This window comes from Aegilops tauschii, chromosome 4 (genome assembly GCF_002575655.3).
Source record: "Aegilops tauschii subsp. strangulata cultivar AL8/78 chromosome 4, Aet v6.0, whole genome shotgun sequence".
NCBI lineage: Eukaryota > Viridiplantae > Streptophyta > Magnoliopsida > Poales > Poaceae > Aegilops > Aegilops tauschii.
The window spans coordinates 214,533,695-214,551,126 of record NC_053038.3 but is presented as its reverse complement, the minus strand read 5'-3'; the positions used below and the strand labels follow the sequence as shown (position 1 = coordinate 214,551,126).

At 43.6% G+C, this 17,432-nt stretch overlaps 1 protein-coding gene across 1 annotated transcript; it reads left to right on the top strand.

Moving 5' to 3' along the window:
- The first annotated feature begins 12,936 nt into the window (after positions 1-12,936).
- LOC109744150 (hexosyltransferase GAUT11) lies at positions 12,937-16,914 on the top strand. The gene is made up of 2 exons (XM_020303251.4): positions 12,937-13,553; positions 14,929-16,914. The coding sequence occupies exons 1-2, from the start codon at positions 13,389-13,391 to the stop codon at positions 16,378-16,380; spliced, it is 1,617 nt and encodes a 538-aa protein (XP_020158840.1). The 5' UTR covers positions 12,937-13,388; the 3' UTR covers positions 16,381-16,914.
- The last annotated feature ends 518 nt before the right edge of the window (positions 16,915-17,432 follow it).

The window sequence follows — 17,432 nt, the reverse complement described above, 5'->3', positions numbered from 1 at the left end:
TGAAGTGTGCCATTTTCGAAAATCTATCCATGACAACAAATATGTTATCCCTCCCCTTCTTTGTTCGAGGTAATCCTAAAACAAAATCCATAGATATATCCTCCCACGGAACACTAGGTACAGGCAAAGTCATATATAAACCATGAGGATTAAGTCGTGACTTAGCTTTTTGACATGTAGTGCAGCGAGCAACAAAACGCTCAACATCCCATCTCAACTTTGGACAAAAGAAATGTGTAGCAAGTACGTCCTCCGTTTTCTTCACGCCAAAGTGTCCCATTAATTCTCCTCCATGCGCCTCCTGCAACAACAAAAGACGAACGAGGCTAGCTAGAATGCATAGCTTGTTAGCACGAAACACAAATCCATCATTAACGACGAACTTGTTCCATGTTCTCCCTTCTGTACAATTCTGTAATACATCTTTAAATTTAGCATCATGCATATATTGATCTTTGATGGTCTCCAAACAAAATATTTAAAGTCAAGTTGTGAAACAATAGTATAACGACGAGACAATGCATCAGCAATAACATTTTCTGTACCTTCTTGTGTTTAATGAAATATGGGAAAGTCTCGATGAATTCAACCCATTTATCATGTCTACGTTTCAGTTTTGCTTGACTTTTAATGTGTTTCAAAGATTCAGATTAGAATGTATAACAAATTCTTCGGGCCATAAATAATGTTGCCATGTTTCTAAGGTCAGGTAGTTGGAGTAAAGGAGCATGTGTCAACTTATCTTTCAATACCATGAAGGCTTCTTCCTATGCGGTACCCCGAACAAAAGGTACATCCTTCTTTGTAAGCTCATTGAGAGGTGCAGCAATGGTGTTGAAATCTCTCACAAAACGCCTAAAGAAACCAGCGAGGCCAATAAAACTCCTCACTTGTGTGACCGTTTTGGGCTGCGGCCAACTCTCAATGGCTTCAATCTTGGCTTATCAACTTCAATTCCCTGTGGAGTAACAACATAGCCTCGAAAAGACACTCGGTCGGTGCAAAAGGTGCACTTCCCAAGGTTACCAAACAAACATGCATCACGTAGAGCAATAAAAGCAGCACGTAAATGTGCCAAATGTTCTTCCAAGGATTTGCTATAAATCAGTATATCATCAAAATAGACTACCACAAATCGTCCAATGGAACCACGTAAAACTTCGTCATTAATCTCATGAAAGTACTAGGTGCATTAGTTAACCCAAAAGGCATGACTAACCACTCATATAATCCAAACTTAGTTTTAAATGTTGTTTTCCATTCATCACCCAATTTCATATGAATTTGATGGTATCCACTACGAAAATCAACTTTGGAGAATATTGTAGAGCCACTCAATTCATCAAGCATGCCATGTAGCCTAGGAATAGGATGACGATAACGGATAGTAATATTATTAATGCCTCTACAATCAACACACATACGCGATGTACCATCCTTTTTTTGGCACTAGTATAATAGGAATAGCACAAGGACTAAGAGATTCGCGTATATAACCTTTGTCGAGCAGCTCCTGTACTTGACGCATAATCTCCTTCGTCTCCTCTCGATTGGTATGGTATGGCACACTGTTTGGCAGCGAAGCACCAGGAATTAAGTCTATCTGATGTTCAATCCCTCGAATAGGCGGTAATCCCGGTGGCACATCTTGTGGAAAGACGTCAGTGAAATCCTGCAAAATGTTAGTGACAGCAGAAGGCAAAAAGGGAGGGACGTCCTCGAATGAAAATAATGCCTATTTGCACCGAAAGCATAGCAAACAAATTTGCTGAAATCTAGATCATCAATATCAGATTTGGTGGCAAGTAAACATCCACTTTTCAATTTAATTTCAGAAGCAACACTAGATGGTGGTTTATTATTAGGCTTCATTTGTTGCTCAAATCTTTTGCCACAATCTGGTTTTCACTCTTATTTTGCTCCTGTTTTGATTTACTAGCTCTATTAATATCATCTTTCAAAATGGAATCAGGAGACATAGGAAGCAAAGTAATATGTTTATCCTTATGAACAAGAGTATATTGATTGTTTCTACCATGGTGTACATTTTTTTATCGAATTGCCATGGTCTACCAAGTAATAAGGAACATGCTTGCATGGGTACCACATCACAATCAACATAATCAGCATATGTAGCGATACTAAAATGCACACGAACAGTATGTGTTACCTTAACCTTGTCGTTGTTGTTGAACCATTGGATGTAGTAAGGATGCGGATGGGGTCTTGTGATGAGAGACAGCTTCTCCACCATCTCCATACTAGCCAAGTTGTTGCAACCCCCTCCATCTATGATGACGCGGACAGAACATTCCTTCACAACTCCCTTCGTATGGAACAAATTATGCCTCTGATTTTGCTAAGTTTGTGTTACCTGCACACTCAAAACACGTTGAGCAACTAAACTCTCATACTTGTCAGCATCTTCAGCAACCATGTAGTGTGTCTCATGTTTAGAATCATCTTCACCGTTCTCTTCATGTTCAGAGTCAAAGTCTCATCATCATAGTCACTAGCGGACTCATACCCACCGTCCTCAATAACAATCATTACACGCGGAGATGGACATTTGCTCGCATAGTGACCTCCACCCTTGCAACAGCGACATATAACTCATGTGTTTGCCCTGTTGATGCCATGGATGAACAAGAGCTCTGTGCAGGACCAGAAGGTGTGCTCCTGGAAGATGGTGGTGGTGGTGCCTGTTTTCTTGTATCTCGGTTTGAATTGGCGGCTGAAGTCAGCGGTGCTGCAGTAGGACGTGTGGAAGTAGAGGATGTACGTGGTGTCCATGATGAAGATCGACCTGCAGAAAAATTAGTTCGCGCCAATGCATGTCGATCCTGCATTTCATGTTCAGCTTTGCAAGCAAGATGGAATGAAAAGAGTGATATTATTATACTCCTTATACTATCTCTCTATCTAATCCACCCATAAAACATGCAAGCATAGCTTCATTATCCTCAACAATACCACATCTAATCATGTCAGTTTGTAATTCCTGATAATATTCTTCTACAGAATTTTTTCCTTGTCTTAAGCGCTGCGATTTTTGAAGTAATTCACGTTGATAATATGGTGGAACCCAACGGGTACGCATAGCAGTTTTCAAAGCAGCCCAAGTAGCTGGAATAGGATATAATCTACAATGTTCAGACCACCAAACACATACAAAACTAGTGAAAGCACAAACAGCAGCAGCAACACGTCTATCCACGGGAAATTGTAAGCATGTAAATCGTTGTTTAGTTTCTAACTCCCAAGTAAGATAAATATCAGGAATGTATCTACCCTCGAATGGCGAGATATTCAACTTTAGTTTAGGGATGTGGTCTTTGTCTCGTACATGAGGGGGTGGTGCAGCCCTACCGTTGCGATTATATGCACGAGGACGACCTGGTGGTGGTGGTGCTGGTGGTTGCACGTGATGACCCGCAAGTATAGGGGATCAATCGTAGTCCTTTCGATAAGTAAGAGTGTCGAACCCAACGAGGAGCAGCAGGAAATGACAAGTGGTTTTCAACAAGGTATTCTCTGCAAGCACTGAAATGATAAGTAACAAGTAGTTTGATAGCAAGATAATTTGTAACGAGCAAGTAATGATAATAGTAACAAAAGTGCAGCAAGGTAGCCCCATCCTTTTAAGTCAAATGACAAGCCAAAACGGTCTCTTATGATAAGCAAAGCGTTCTTGAGGGTACACGGGAATTTCATCTACTCACTTTCATCATGTTGGTTTGATTTGTGTTCGCTACTTTGATAATTTGATATGAGGGTGGACCGGTGCTTAGGTGTTGTTCTTACTTGAACAAACCTCCTACTTATGATTAACCCCCTCACAAGCATCTGCAACTACGAGAAAAGTATTAATAATAAATTCTAACCATAGCATTAAACTTTTGGATCCAAATCAGTCCCTTACGGAATAGCGCATAAACTAGGGTTTAAGCTTCTGTCACTCTCGCAACTCATCATCTAATAAATACTCCACAATGCATTCCCTTAGGCCAAAATATGTTGAAGTGTGATGTAGTCGACGTATACATGACACCACTAAGGGAATTACAACATACATACCATCAAAATATCGAACACCTATAAATTTCACATGATTACTTGCAACAGGATTTCTCCCGTGACCTCAAGAACAAAAGTAACTACTCACAAATGATAATCATGCTCAAGATCAGAGGGGTATTAAATAGCATAATGGATCTGAACATATAATCTTCCACCAAATAAACCATATAGTAATCAACTACACGATGTAATCAACACTACTAGTCACCCACAAGTACCAATCTATAATTCTGGTACAAAGATTGAACACAAGAGATGAACTAGGGTTTGAGAGGAGATGGTGTTGTTGAAGATGTTGATGGAGATTGCCCTCCCCAAGATGGGAGAGTTGTTAGCGATGATGATGACGATGATTTCCCCCTCCGGGAGGGAAGTTCCTCCGGCGGAATCGCTCCGCCGGAGGGCAAAAGTGCTCCTGCCCAAGTTCCGCCTCGAGATGGTGGCGCTTTGTCCCGAAAGTCCTCTCCTAATTTTTTTTCTAGGTCAAAATGACTTATATACCAGAAGAGGGGCACTGCAGGTGGGCCGAGGAGGGCACAACCCACCAGGGCGCGCCTGGGCCTCCTGGCGTGCCCAGGTGGGTTATGCCCACCTGGGGGCCCGCCTCTGGTACTTATTGGCTCCAATATTTCTTATATATTCCATAAAAATCCTCCATAAAGTTTCAGCTCATTTGGAGTTGTGCAGAATAGGTAGCCTGACGTAGCTTTTTCAGGTCCAGAATTCCAGCTGCCGACATTCTCCCTCTTTGTGTGTACCGTGCATATTATGAGAGAAAATGCATTAGAGATACTCCAAAAAGCATTATTATACATAAAAACAATATAAATAATAGTAGGTAATCATGATGCAAAATGGACGTATCAGCACATAGTTTTGATTTTGATCAACCTCATCCTCGTAATGGTCCTCCTCCTCTGCAGTAGCAGCAGGAGCTACAGAAGCATCAACAGCAGTAGCAGCGGCACCAAAAGTTTGTCCTGGCTCAAAAGGAACACGATGCGCTTGTCCTTCTGGATCGCGACGTGGAGGCGGTTGTTGGTGTTGTTGCAATGGTGCAACAGAGGCGGTTGGTGGTTGTGGAAGATGCACGAATACTTCATCGAACTTGGCGTCCAACTTGGTGTCAATTGTCTTCTCAATTCATCAATCCTCTCCATTGCCTTTCCAAAGCTGGCCATCCCCTCTTCCACCTGTTGACCCAACATTTGCTGAAATTTATCATGAAGCTCCTTCTTCATCATGTTCTCCTAGTCAATCTCGTCGAGTTGTGGTCCTGCCATGGTTAGCAGCAATAGAAACACACAAGAATATGATCCTACAGACTACTAGAAAGTGGTGGTGGTGGGGTGTCACAAATCTGTCAAGCAAATCTCAAATTCTTACTAGTTCTTACCCAGTAGCAGGCGGTGATCAGCATCTGTTGTAGCCAAAACTCTCAAAGCTTGGATAGAGCGATTACCAGGGAGCGTCAAACGCACGACGTAGATGTATGTGGAGCTGGGATGACTTATAAGATGGTAGCAAAAAGGTCAGCAATAATCAATTCAGAGATCCAAAGTTGAATACACGCTCAACGACGATACCGTGCTGGTCCTAGGATAAACCGTGCTAGAGATGCAAGCCTAGAACACTAACAAAATCACGACACGACACATAAACAAGGGGTAAACACACTCTAGATTTTTTTGCGCTCTTTTTTTTGCCGAAAATCACTATAATGGCGAGTGTCTCAAAACTCTTCCCAGGTCAAAATAACAAGATAGGCATGAAATTTTTTTGACTATAATTTTTCGAAAATAGGGCAGCGATGACCAAAAAGTACGATAAAAATCACTATGATGGCACGCGTCTCACAAGACTCAGAAAAGCCTAACAACAGGAGAGGGAAAAATATTTTCACCTGCTGAAATTTTGGCCTAAAAACTGCCCGGGGTCTCCGGACTCTTTTTTCGAAACCTACCCAGGCAAGGAAACACGAATCTAAAAATAGATGGATCTCGAAAACAAACCTAATATGAAAAAGAACTCGGATTGGTTACGGTATAGGACAGTGGTATATGTGGACTCGGGTTGGTGGTGGATATATGGCAGCGATGATGTATATGGTGGGGTGGTGGTATATGGCAGCGGTGATGTATGTGGTGGTGGTATACGGTAGAGGTGATGGTGTGGTGGTGGTATACGGTAGCGGTGGTGGTAGGGATGAAGATGGTGCGGCGGCAGCGTGACAACTTGTGACCAGAACTCGAAACTCTAAAAGACTAGAAACTAAGACCAGCAACTTGACACGACGATGCAACCGCAAATTCAACAAAGCAAACACAAAAAATATTATGCAATGGCTCAGATTGGTTTGGATATGTTGAACTAACCCTAATTTTTTTGCTTTTTCGTGGACTGCAAGTATGAAGAACAGACTCGATCTAAACTACGAAAAACTGTAAGATCTCACCAAGCAACCTGGAAATCTGATACCACTTGATAGAGGCAAAGGTGTCGTGTCTTTCGATGAGAAGGTGATTATCATTTCGTGACCCCTTGTAGGAGGGGTCCGAAACCAACCCTAACTTTGTTTCCCCACACATACGGACTCTAAAAACAACCTATACTTAAGTATTTCGAAATTACATGGGTCCGACCCACTAATAAGGTGACGCAGCACCTATAATAGCCTCTGGCCGAAATTTTTGAAGTGGTATCTTGTATATTTTGTCCAAGCCTTCATGCACTCATTATGGTGGCCTCAAAGTCTTGAAATGATCACTTGAAACTCCATTGTTGTTCCCCTTGGGCATGCCATCATCTCCATGCTTGTTCTTACTCCAATGTTCATCCTTCTTCTCCAAGATAGGCCCTTTATTTGTAAGCAAAACAAATGTATCAAATTTATGCAACATCATATTCTCATGAACATTAGAATTATTACCAAGAAACAAAAGTACCTGGTAATTTAATTGGCGTGCACGAGCTATAGTAATTGGTCCAGTATGTATAGCAGAAGGGGTTGTGGGTGTAACAATGGTATTGATGTCCTTATCACAGATCAGTGGAGCGCAATTCTTGAAACATCAAATAAACTCAATCAAATGTAATGTTTGTATTCACTTTACCCGTTCTTGTTCTGCATGCAAGACTGGTCAGAACTAATGAGTTGAATAGAAAATTTGGTATCGGAAACCACAATAGGCGTTGGCAGCTCCCAATCAGAGAACCCACCCAGGAAGGATACTACATTATTCGGATTCAAAAAATGATCAAGATCCATGGGAGTATTCAAACTTCCAATGCATCATTCAAATTATAAGACACAATAAATTTGAATAGTTCTCAAACACCACCATTGCTAATTGGTCATGAACTCATACACGAGGAGCCTCTGCTCCTCCTCGCTGTAGTAGTCGGTCATCCACCAGGCTCGGATGTCGCAGTTGCAGTTCCCCGAGGAAAGCAACATGTTAATACATTTACTTGACACATGGAGTACATTAAAATGTGGATAAAAATATAATCTGAAGAGAGCAACTAAATATCAACGAATCTAAAAAATGAGACCGGTTCTTACCACGAGAAGTGGATGCCTTCAGTTTTAACTCGGTGAGGTAAGGAAGTGCATCACATGCCAGCAGCGATTCGACGATGGGCGAGACCGGAGGAAGCTGCGCTATGCGAGCGAGCTTCATGGAAGGGAGGCCCGCATGCGTGCCGGAGGGCTCAGGGCATGACCTATCCACCTCAAGCATAACAGCAAGCAAGCACACCCAACTGTTACCCCTGCCAGGCGCGGACCCACTCCAGGCAGTGTGTAACGCCCACGATGCGGCTATATCTCCCACGTGTCGAGGCACGACTTAGAGGCATAACCGCATTGTGGTTTTGTCGCAAGAAGGGTCATCTTCACACAATCCCATGTAATGAACCAGAATGGGATAAAGAGTTGGCTTACAATCGCCACTTCACACAATACATAAATAAATCATACATCAATCAGAGTACACACATAGGTCCGTCTACGGAACCAAAAGAAAAGAAGACAACCCCAAATGCTAGATCCCCGATCGTCCCAACTGGGCTCCACTACTAATCATCGGGAAACGAAACATAGTAACGACCAAGGTCCTCGTCGAACTCCCACTTGAGCTCGGTTGCATCATCTGCACTGGTATCGTCGGCACCTGCAACTGTTTTGGTAGAATCTGTGAGTCACGAGGACTCAGAAATCTCACACCCGCGAGATCAAGACTATTTAAGCTTAAGGGTAGGAAAGGGGGTAGTGAGGTGGAGCTGCAGCAAGCACTAAGCATATATGGTGGCTAACATACACAAATGAGAGCGAGAAGAGAAGCAACGCATCGGTCGAGAAGCTAGAAGTGATCAAGAAGCGATCCTGAAACTACTTACGTTCATACATAACACAAACCGTGTTCACTTCCCGGACTCCGCCGAAAAGAGACCATCACGGCTACACACATGGTTGATGTATTTTAATTAAGTCAAGTGTCAAGTTCTCTACAACCGAACATTAACAAATTCCCATCTACCACATAACCGCGGGCACGGCTCTCGAAAGATTATACCCTGCAGGGGTGTCCCAACTTAGCCCATTATAAGCTCTCACGGTCAACGAAGGATATTCCTTCTCCCGGGAAGACCCGATCAGTCTCGGAATCCCGGTTTACAAGACATTTCGACAATGGTAAAAGAAGACCAGCAAAGCCGCCCGATGTGCCGACAAACCCCGATAGGAGCTGCACATATCTCGTTCTCAGGGCACACCGGATGAGACATCCTACGAGTAGAACCAGCCCTCAAGTTTCCCCGAGGTGGCCCTGCAGTCTACTCGTTTCGAACCAACACTCGAAGGAGCACTGGCCCGGGGGGGTTAAAAAGATGACCCTCGAGCTCCGGAAACCCAAGGTAAAAAGGCTTAGGTAGGCAAATGGTAAAACCAAGGTTGGGCCTTGCTGGAGGAGTTTTATTCAAAGCGAACTGTCAAGGGGGTCCCATAAATCACCCAACCGCGTAAGGAACGCAAAATCAAGGAACATAACACCGGTATGACGGAAACTAGGGCGGCAAGAGTGGAACAAAACACCAGGCATAAGGCCGAGCCTTCCACCCTTTACCAAGTATATAGATGCATTAATCAAACATAAGAGATATTGTGATATCCCAACATATCCATGTTCCAACATGGAACAAACTTCATCTTCACCTGCAACTAGCAACGCTATAAGAGAGGCTGAGCAAAAGCGGTAACATAGCCAAACAACGGTTTGCTAGGAAAGGTGGGTTAGAGGCTTGACATGGCAATATGGGAGGCATGATATAGCAAGTGGTAGGTAGCGCGACATAGCATAGAGTGAACAACTAGCAAGCAAAGATATAAGTGATTTCGAGGGTATGGTCATCTTGCCTGAGATCCCGCAAGGAAGAAGAACGAGTCCATGAAGAAGACAAACGGACGAAGTCGAACAAATCCTCACAAACGCGACGTTATCGGAACTAACCCGAAGAAGCAACACCGGAAAGAAGCAAACAACATGGTAAACACACAAGCATAAGCATGACATGATGCACAAACAAGTATGATGCATGTCCCGTTTAATGATTCATGGCATGGCAAATGCAACAAACAACACTACAAATTAAGTGGAGCTCAATATGCAATGAGTTGCATATTAACGAAACACCACATCAAATATTTAGTTCTCTCTCGTTTATGTATCAAACAATATTAAATGTTGATTAACATGGCAAGAGGTGAAGCATAAGTAAACTAACTATTTAGGCAAGTTTAAATGAGGCCGGAACAACAAACAACAATTCCGGAAAATCCTCATATGCATATTTCGAATTTGCTACTGTTCTGCCCTAAACACAATTTTAATGTTGTTAAACAGCAAAATAAAGTGCACCATGTTAAACTAGGCATTTTTCTACCCCATTTACATATAAAGATTATTTAATTCGAAGCTACGGTTAATTAGTTATGAAATAAATCATTTTAACATGGCATTTAAGCAAATTTAAACAAACATCATTTTAAACATGGATGAAAGCAGCATATTTTGAACCTAGATGAAATTCTAAGCATTTTCATATATAAAACATTTTAATCCGATGCACGGTTATTTAAATATGAGCAATGCAAGATGATGGCATTCCCTGTAAATATGCAAAAGAAATTAAAACAACATGGAACACGGGCTGGGCCAACCACTCTCAGTGACGAGAGGGCCCGTGGTGCTGAGGTGGCAGGAGTGTGGGTGTGGAGAGGGGTGTGTGTGGACAGAGAGAATGACGAGTGGGGTCCCACTGTCATAGAGGCCAAAATGGTAAAAATTGGGCACTTCACAAGTGGCCCGATGGGGATTCAAACCTGGGTCCGTAAGGTAAGTGGGAGAGGTTTCAACCACTGCGCTAGGATCGGGTGGTCTGGATAAGGGTCCGGCCGAGCTGCCCTTAAACAGTTAGGTGCCCTGGTTTGGCTTCTTCTACGGAAACAGAGGAGATGGCATCGTCGCCGGCGAGCAACGGCGGCACGGCAGGACTCCGTATGCAGCGGCGGGCATGCGGGAAGGAGCAGCGGTGCTGATCCAAGGGCGCGGGAAGGCTAGGAACGGCGGGGCGCTCAAGTTCGAGCTCGACTCGGCTCGGGCATGCGGTCGCGCGCAGTGGCAGGGAAGGGAAACGCGGCGAGGCGGCGGGTCCTTGTGTTCGAGCGCGGGCGCGCAGTCAGGGTGCGGGCGTAGGTACGGCGACACGCGACGCGTGACAGAGAGGGGGTTGTGCTCGAGTTCGAGCATGCGTGTGCAAAGCTGCGGTTGCGGGAGCCCGAGGACGAGCTAGTTCTTGACTCAGGCCGTCTCGGCGCTGCCGAACTGAGGCGATGGCGAGCAGGAATGCAGCATTGCGGGCAAGGCATGCGGGTGCGCGTGCGTGCGAGGAAACTGGCAAGGACGTGAGCATAGCGTGGAGTGCGTGTGCAAGAACAAGAGAGCGCAAGACAGAATACTTCAACTACACCCAAAAATTCAGAGATCGTCGGAGCATCGAGATCATGGCGGAAGCGCGACCCTAGCATCTCCTACGGGGATCATCCAGCATCGAGAAGGACAAGGGAGGAAGCCGGGTATACCTCCTTACCCTAGGACGAGAAAACGTGGCCGGCGATGGAGGGAGGCATCGGCAGCGGGTCGACGAACTTGGCGCGATCTTCTGTCCGAGATGCAGAGGAAGAAGGGGACGTCGTGGAAGGAGTTCTCGGCCGCGGATCAGCGTCAGGACGGAACCAGGGCGGCGTTCACGATCGCTTGGACGAAGGAGGGGAGGCCGCGGAGGAGGGTTAGGCCGGTGGTGAGGTCGTGACCGAGCCGGCCATGGCGTGGGCCATGGCCAGGTGGCTGCTGCTGGACTGCTGCTTCCCTTTTCCTTTTTTTTTCTTCAGACAGAAAACAAAAGGAAAAACACAGGGGGATTTGGAAGGATTTTGAGAAATGTGACAAAATTCTCAAGGTCCTGAATTTGTTTAGTATTTAATAAAATTGATTTGGGAAATTTTAAAGGCAGAAAAATATTCCAAGTTTGAATTAGGTTCCAACTTGAAGCAATTTTTATCCCAACCAAACCAACTCCAAATTAGGTGAAACTTGGCAGAGAGGTGAGTGGCATGATTCTAGAATTGTGAGGAAGAGATGAACATTATAGGAGGAGTGAAAAATGGCACTTGCCAAATAGAAGCAAGAGAAGGAGGGGAGGGGTGATGCAAGGGGTGATCATGCATGAAACACACAATGCACATGATGAGCATGATGAAATGCAACATTACAAGAAGCACAAATGCAACACTTGAAATGATCACAATGCAAACATGGATGACAAAAGCAATACATAAAAGGAAATGGCATAGCAATGCAACAAATAACAACACAAAGACAACCAAAAGAATCCAACCATGATAGACCCAAGGAATTGGATGAAGACCAAAATTGATACATTGTCAAAATAAGGAAGGTTTTACATCTGGGGTGTTACACAGTGGAATATAAAATATGACATGCCGATGAGGCTCGTGCGGATCCGGCCAAACTTTGTTGCCGACGGGGAGGAGCGGCTATGGTGGCTTGATGGCAAGGCTGTGGTGCGTGTCGTCTAGCAGATCGGCGACGACGCCACACTGGTTCTCCCCAACCCTCGCTTCTCTGTAACTCTTCGCCACGTCTACTGAAGATCTGGGAGGAGGAGGGCGTTCGATTGTGCAGCGACGACATTTGAGAAGGACTACAAGGTTTGTAGGATCCGCGATCTGAGGCCTCCCATGCTCGTTCCCTAACAATGTCCACCTCTGTGAGGAGAATAGGAGCAGAGGAGGAGATCGGCGGCTACATCCTGGGAAAGGAAAGAGAACAGGAGAGTGGAAGGGATTGACGATGGTGCATGTGTTTCCTTTTCTCGGGTGTTTCCTTTTTCTTTCCTTCCCTTTTCTTTTTTTAGTCTTTTATTTTTGAGAAATTCCTTTTTTTTCAGTCTGTAGGAAGAGGTGAGAATGGGAGGATTGTTTTTTATGCCCATAGGCCGGATTATTCCCATGGGCTGGACGAGTGGTTGATGTTTTGGTAAGTAGTGATTTGATTAGATCGAGTTAATAAATGACGTTGTTTTGGGAAAGTGATGATTTGATTGAGTTAATTCACACGTCAAACGGGCTTGCTAAAATTTGCACGGTTGAGCGAAATGTCGCCTATAAGATGCCCGCGTTGCGTAATATAGGGTTTTCTGTGGGGTTGGTGGGAGGTGAGGCGAGTTTACCAACTTCTTCATTAGAAATAGAGACTTGCTAAAAATTTTACGGTTGAGCGAAATGTCGCCTAAAAGACGTTTGCGAGTGTAATATAGGGTTTTCTATGAGGTGTGAGAGAAATGGAGACGCACGATGGGCAAGGAGACTGAGGTACTACTTCCACCTGCCTCCCTCGCTCCCACCCTCAGATCTCCCTCCTACCTTTCTCTAAATCGCGCCCCCTCCTACCTTTCTCTCGTCACATTAGACCTTCCAGATCTCACCAACCTCTTACCAGCCGGCGTTTCTGCCTCTCTCAGTGCCGGAGCTTCACGACGCGGTCTCTTATCTGTTCGGGGTGATCCATCCGACCCCCCGGATCCTCCGCAAAGACGGTGCCTTTCTGGTTGTTCTCGGCACTATCCATGGATGAAGGTTTAGCGCGACGGCAGTGAGGTCAGCGTGTGGAGTTCCTGGGTTGAGTTGTTGCAGCGAGAGACTTTGGGGAAGGGCGCACGGCGGCGAGATGCGGGGTTCCGAGATGCGGAGGCGGGCACCAGAGTACCGGCGGCAGTCGCGGCGGCGGCTGCCGGGATGGATCTGGTGGCTCGTTGGGATCTTCCTTGTGGTTGGGCTCATGCTCTTCGTCCTGCACCACAACCAGAAGGAGCAGTTCCGGCCGCCCGTCATAGTGAGTAGCTCAAACATGACTCCGTCTGATTTCCTGCTTGCTGATTTATGTGGTGTGACATCTTTGCTCGGAAGATCACTTCCTTCCTGTCAATTTTGAAAATACGTGGAAAAAGTTTTAGCTTTTTATGCGTGCAGACAGATCTCTGTTAGCGTTTTGTATGAGATCTTTAGAAATAGTTCCATTGTTGGTTTCTTCTACTATGTTATAAGGTGAGCTTGGTTGTGTGTTGTTAGGCTTTTTGTGGTCAGAGCACATCATTTTCTAGATCTTCATTATCCAATTTCATTGTTACTTGCTCCTTGAAGGTTTGTGTTTTTATCTATATTGATTTGTGCATGTTTATGGAAAATTTTATTTTCACTGTCTAGAAAATGTGCTTTTGATGGCTAATCATGACTAGTTGGTAGAAACGGCAAACAGGCTGTATTTTCTTGTAGTTGGCGTGGCATTACTGATAGGTTGTCTCTGCACTTGTTGGAGGTCTGCTCGTGTACTTAGGTTAAGTGTCCTTCTCAGGAGGAGGTTTCCCATCTTCATCATGATAGCATATGCTATTCCTTTACTATGAAGATGATTACTTAACTGGTGGTGGAATATGAAAATTAAACTCACACCATAAGTCAATTTTTAGTAGTATGTGCAGTGTTGAACTATCACAGGTGCGATTGGGTTATCCAGGGACTACTTGTTGGCAGCTACTTAGGTACTTGCTTAAAAAGAATAGCATCGCCTGTCATGATTTTATCTTCGAATTTGCGAATGACTTTCAGTAGCACTGAGTAGTAAACTAGTAACTTTATCCTAGGTTATTCCTGCCTATCTGATAGTAATACAACAGCCACATTAGTTTCTCTTGGTATCCAATGGTCTGTAAAATCTGGATTACATTGATAGAATTGTTTTTTTTAACTGCACAGCTTATGAGAAAAATAGCCGAGATCAAAACTGAAATTATTAATAGAACACGATGTCAATAGAGATATAATATTGCCAGTGAGTCTTATTGGTAGCCTTTGATGTATAGTTCTTTATGTCGTACAGGTCTTAATCTTTTTGTATACAAAAGTATGATCTGAACATTTCTTGTGCGAGTTTTTGGCGCCAAACTTTGCTGGCCATTAACTGTTATTTATGGGTCAACACATGATGACAGCTGTTCAGTAACATTTAATTTTAGTGTCAACAAAGTTAATCATTGGGATGATAACTAAAAACTTCTCCTTATATTTGGAATATATTTTTGGTCCCTGCTACTTTTAAGTGCATAGATATATTTCTTCATTGACCTTCCCCACAATGAAAGAAAATCACATTCTTTAATTAAACTCAGTCGATTGTGCATATTTCCTCATTTAGCTCGTTCTTGTTTCAGAATGAAGGGTCAGAAACTGAAGAAGTTTCTCCTGAGAAAGTTAATTTCACTGAAGAGCTTTTAAGCAGTACATCTTTTGCACGGCAATTAGCAGACCAAATGACTCTAGCAAAGGCCTATGTTATCCTTGCGAAAGAGCATGGCAACCTTCAGCTTGCATGGGAACTTAGTTCCCAAATAAGGAATTCTCAAAGATTGCTCTCTCAAGGGGCTGTTAGTGGGAGAGCCATCACTCAGGAAGAAGCCCATCCTATAATAACTCGGCTGGCACGGTTAATATACAAAGCGCAGGACTCTCATTATGATATCAGCACCACAATGGTGACACTCAAGAGCCATGCCCTCGCACTAGAGGAGCGTGCAAAGGCAGCAGTTGTTCAGACTGCCGAGTTTGGTCAGTTAGCTGCAGAATCACTTCCCAAGAATATCCATTGTTTAACGGTGAAACTGACAGAAGAGTGGCTTCAGAACCCAAAACTAAGGAGTCGTTCAGAGGAGCACAGGAATTCCACACGGTTGGTAGACAATAATCTGTATCATTTCTGTATATTCTCGGATAATGTGCTGGCCACTTCAGTTGTTGTCAATTCTACAGTGTCAAATGCAAACCACCCTCAGCAGCTTGTGTTTCATGTAGTCACAGACAGGATCAATTTTGGTGCTATGTCAACCTGGTTCCTGATAAATGACTTCAAAGGGTGTACTGTCGAAGTCCACTGCATAGAAGAGTTCTCATGGTTGAATGCTGCTTCTTCTTCTCTTGTCAGGCGGCTGTCCGAGATGGAAACAAAGGGTTCCTCTGGTGGTTTGAAGACACAAGAACGGGAAATAAAGTTCCATAATCCGAAGTTTGTTTCTCTGCTGAACCATTTACGGTTTTACATCCCTCAAATACTCCCCAACCTGGAGAAGGTGGTTTTTCTTGATGATGATGTTGTGGTGCAAAAGGACTTGACACAGCTTTTTTCCATAGAATTGCATGGTAATGTTATTGGAGCAGTGGAGACTTGTTTAGAGTCATTTCATCGGTATCACAAATATCTTAATTTCTCGCAACCAATAATCAGCTCAAAGATTGATCCACATACTTGTGGGTGGGCTTTTGGAATGAACATATTTGACCTAATTGCTTGGAGGAAAGCAAATGCAACATCGCTTTATCATTATTGGCAGGAGCAAAATGCTGATCAATTGCTTTGGAGAACGGGCACACTTCCAGCAGGCCTTTTGACATTTTATGGCCTAATGGAGCCCCTAGACCGGAGATGGCACGTATTGGGTCTTGGGTATGATGTAGACATAGATGACCGCTTGATTGAGAGTGCTGCTGTTGTGCATTATAATGGGAACATGAAACCCTGGCTGAAGTTGGCCATTCACCGGTACAAGTCTATATGGGAGCGGCATGTCAATTTCTCGCACCCACATGTTAGAGAGTGTATGTTTCACTAGGGAGTGTGCAATCTCTGTTCACCATCAATGGTCTTCCACGGCACTGAAGCTAGAAACTTCAGTTTCTTTAATAGGATTGCTTTTGAGCACCCTAGTTTCGAAATTCTTTTGAGCACCCTAGTTTCGAAATCTTCCAGAGCTAGATTATATACTCAACAGGCATCATCAAAGAATTCAACTGTTTTGGGTGGGGGAAGATTTATTTTGAGAAGAAAATAATTCAGTTGCAGATTTTTACATACAATTCGGTCTGGAAGTTTTAGCAGTCTAATGAGATTACCTGGATAGATATTGTAAAGGAGATACAGTTGTTGGATTGATGGGTCATTTTTTGAGATGTTAGAAAATGCCAATTGCCAAATCAGCTGTGCAGAGCTTACTGGTGTTCATTCTTTTCAGGCTATTGTATTTTATACTGTACCGTTGAGGAATGTCTTCCTTTTCCTTTTTGTATAAACAGTTCAGTATTCTTCACAGTACGAACTCGGCTCAACTGGAGATATAGGAAAGTTAAGTAATTTTGATGTTCAGAAATTGAGTTTCTCATGTTCCATACCACATAGCGAAGAGAAAATTGCAATTCTCCCTCTGTTTGATTGGTTTTTAGTTCCAGAATGGTTCATCGACCTGTGTTATGACTGCCTTTACAATTTGTGTGGATTATGTAGTCAATTTTTGTAGCAGATGCCCCAAGTCCAAGGCTCTTATGGCGTGGCCTAAAAGAATGAACAAGGAAGTTGATAACGCTCACATGTGTGGTGGGAGCGACACCTGCCTGCACGCTCTATAACATGTGGACTATGTCACGTCATCGCATGCATGTGAGAATCTTTTTGAATTTTTAGTTTTTTAAATTGATGAAAAATCCGATTGAAGATCTGTTTTCACCATATCCATAGCGACGAGATCTTCGAAACTAGATCTCATATCAATATGTTTCGATGACTTTTAAAAGTTGCCATGTCTATTGCACATGACTTGCCATGATATGTTTCAGCTATTTTTTTCTACATTTAAAAGTAAATTTTGACATATTATAAAACGGGGAATTA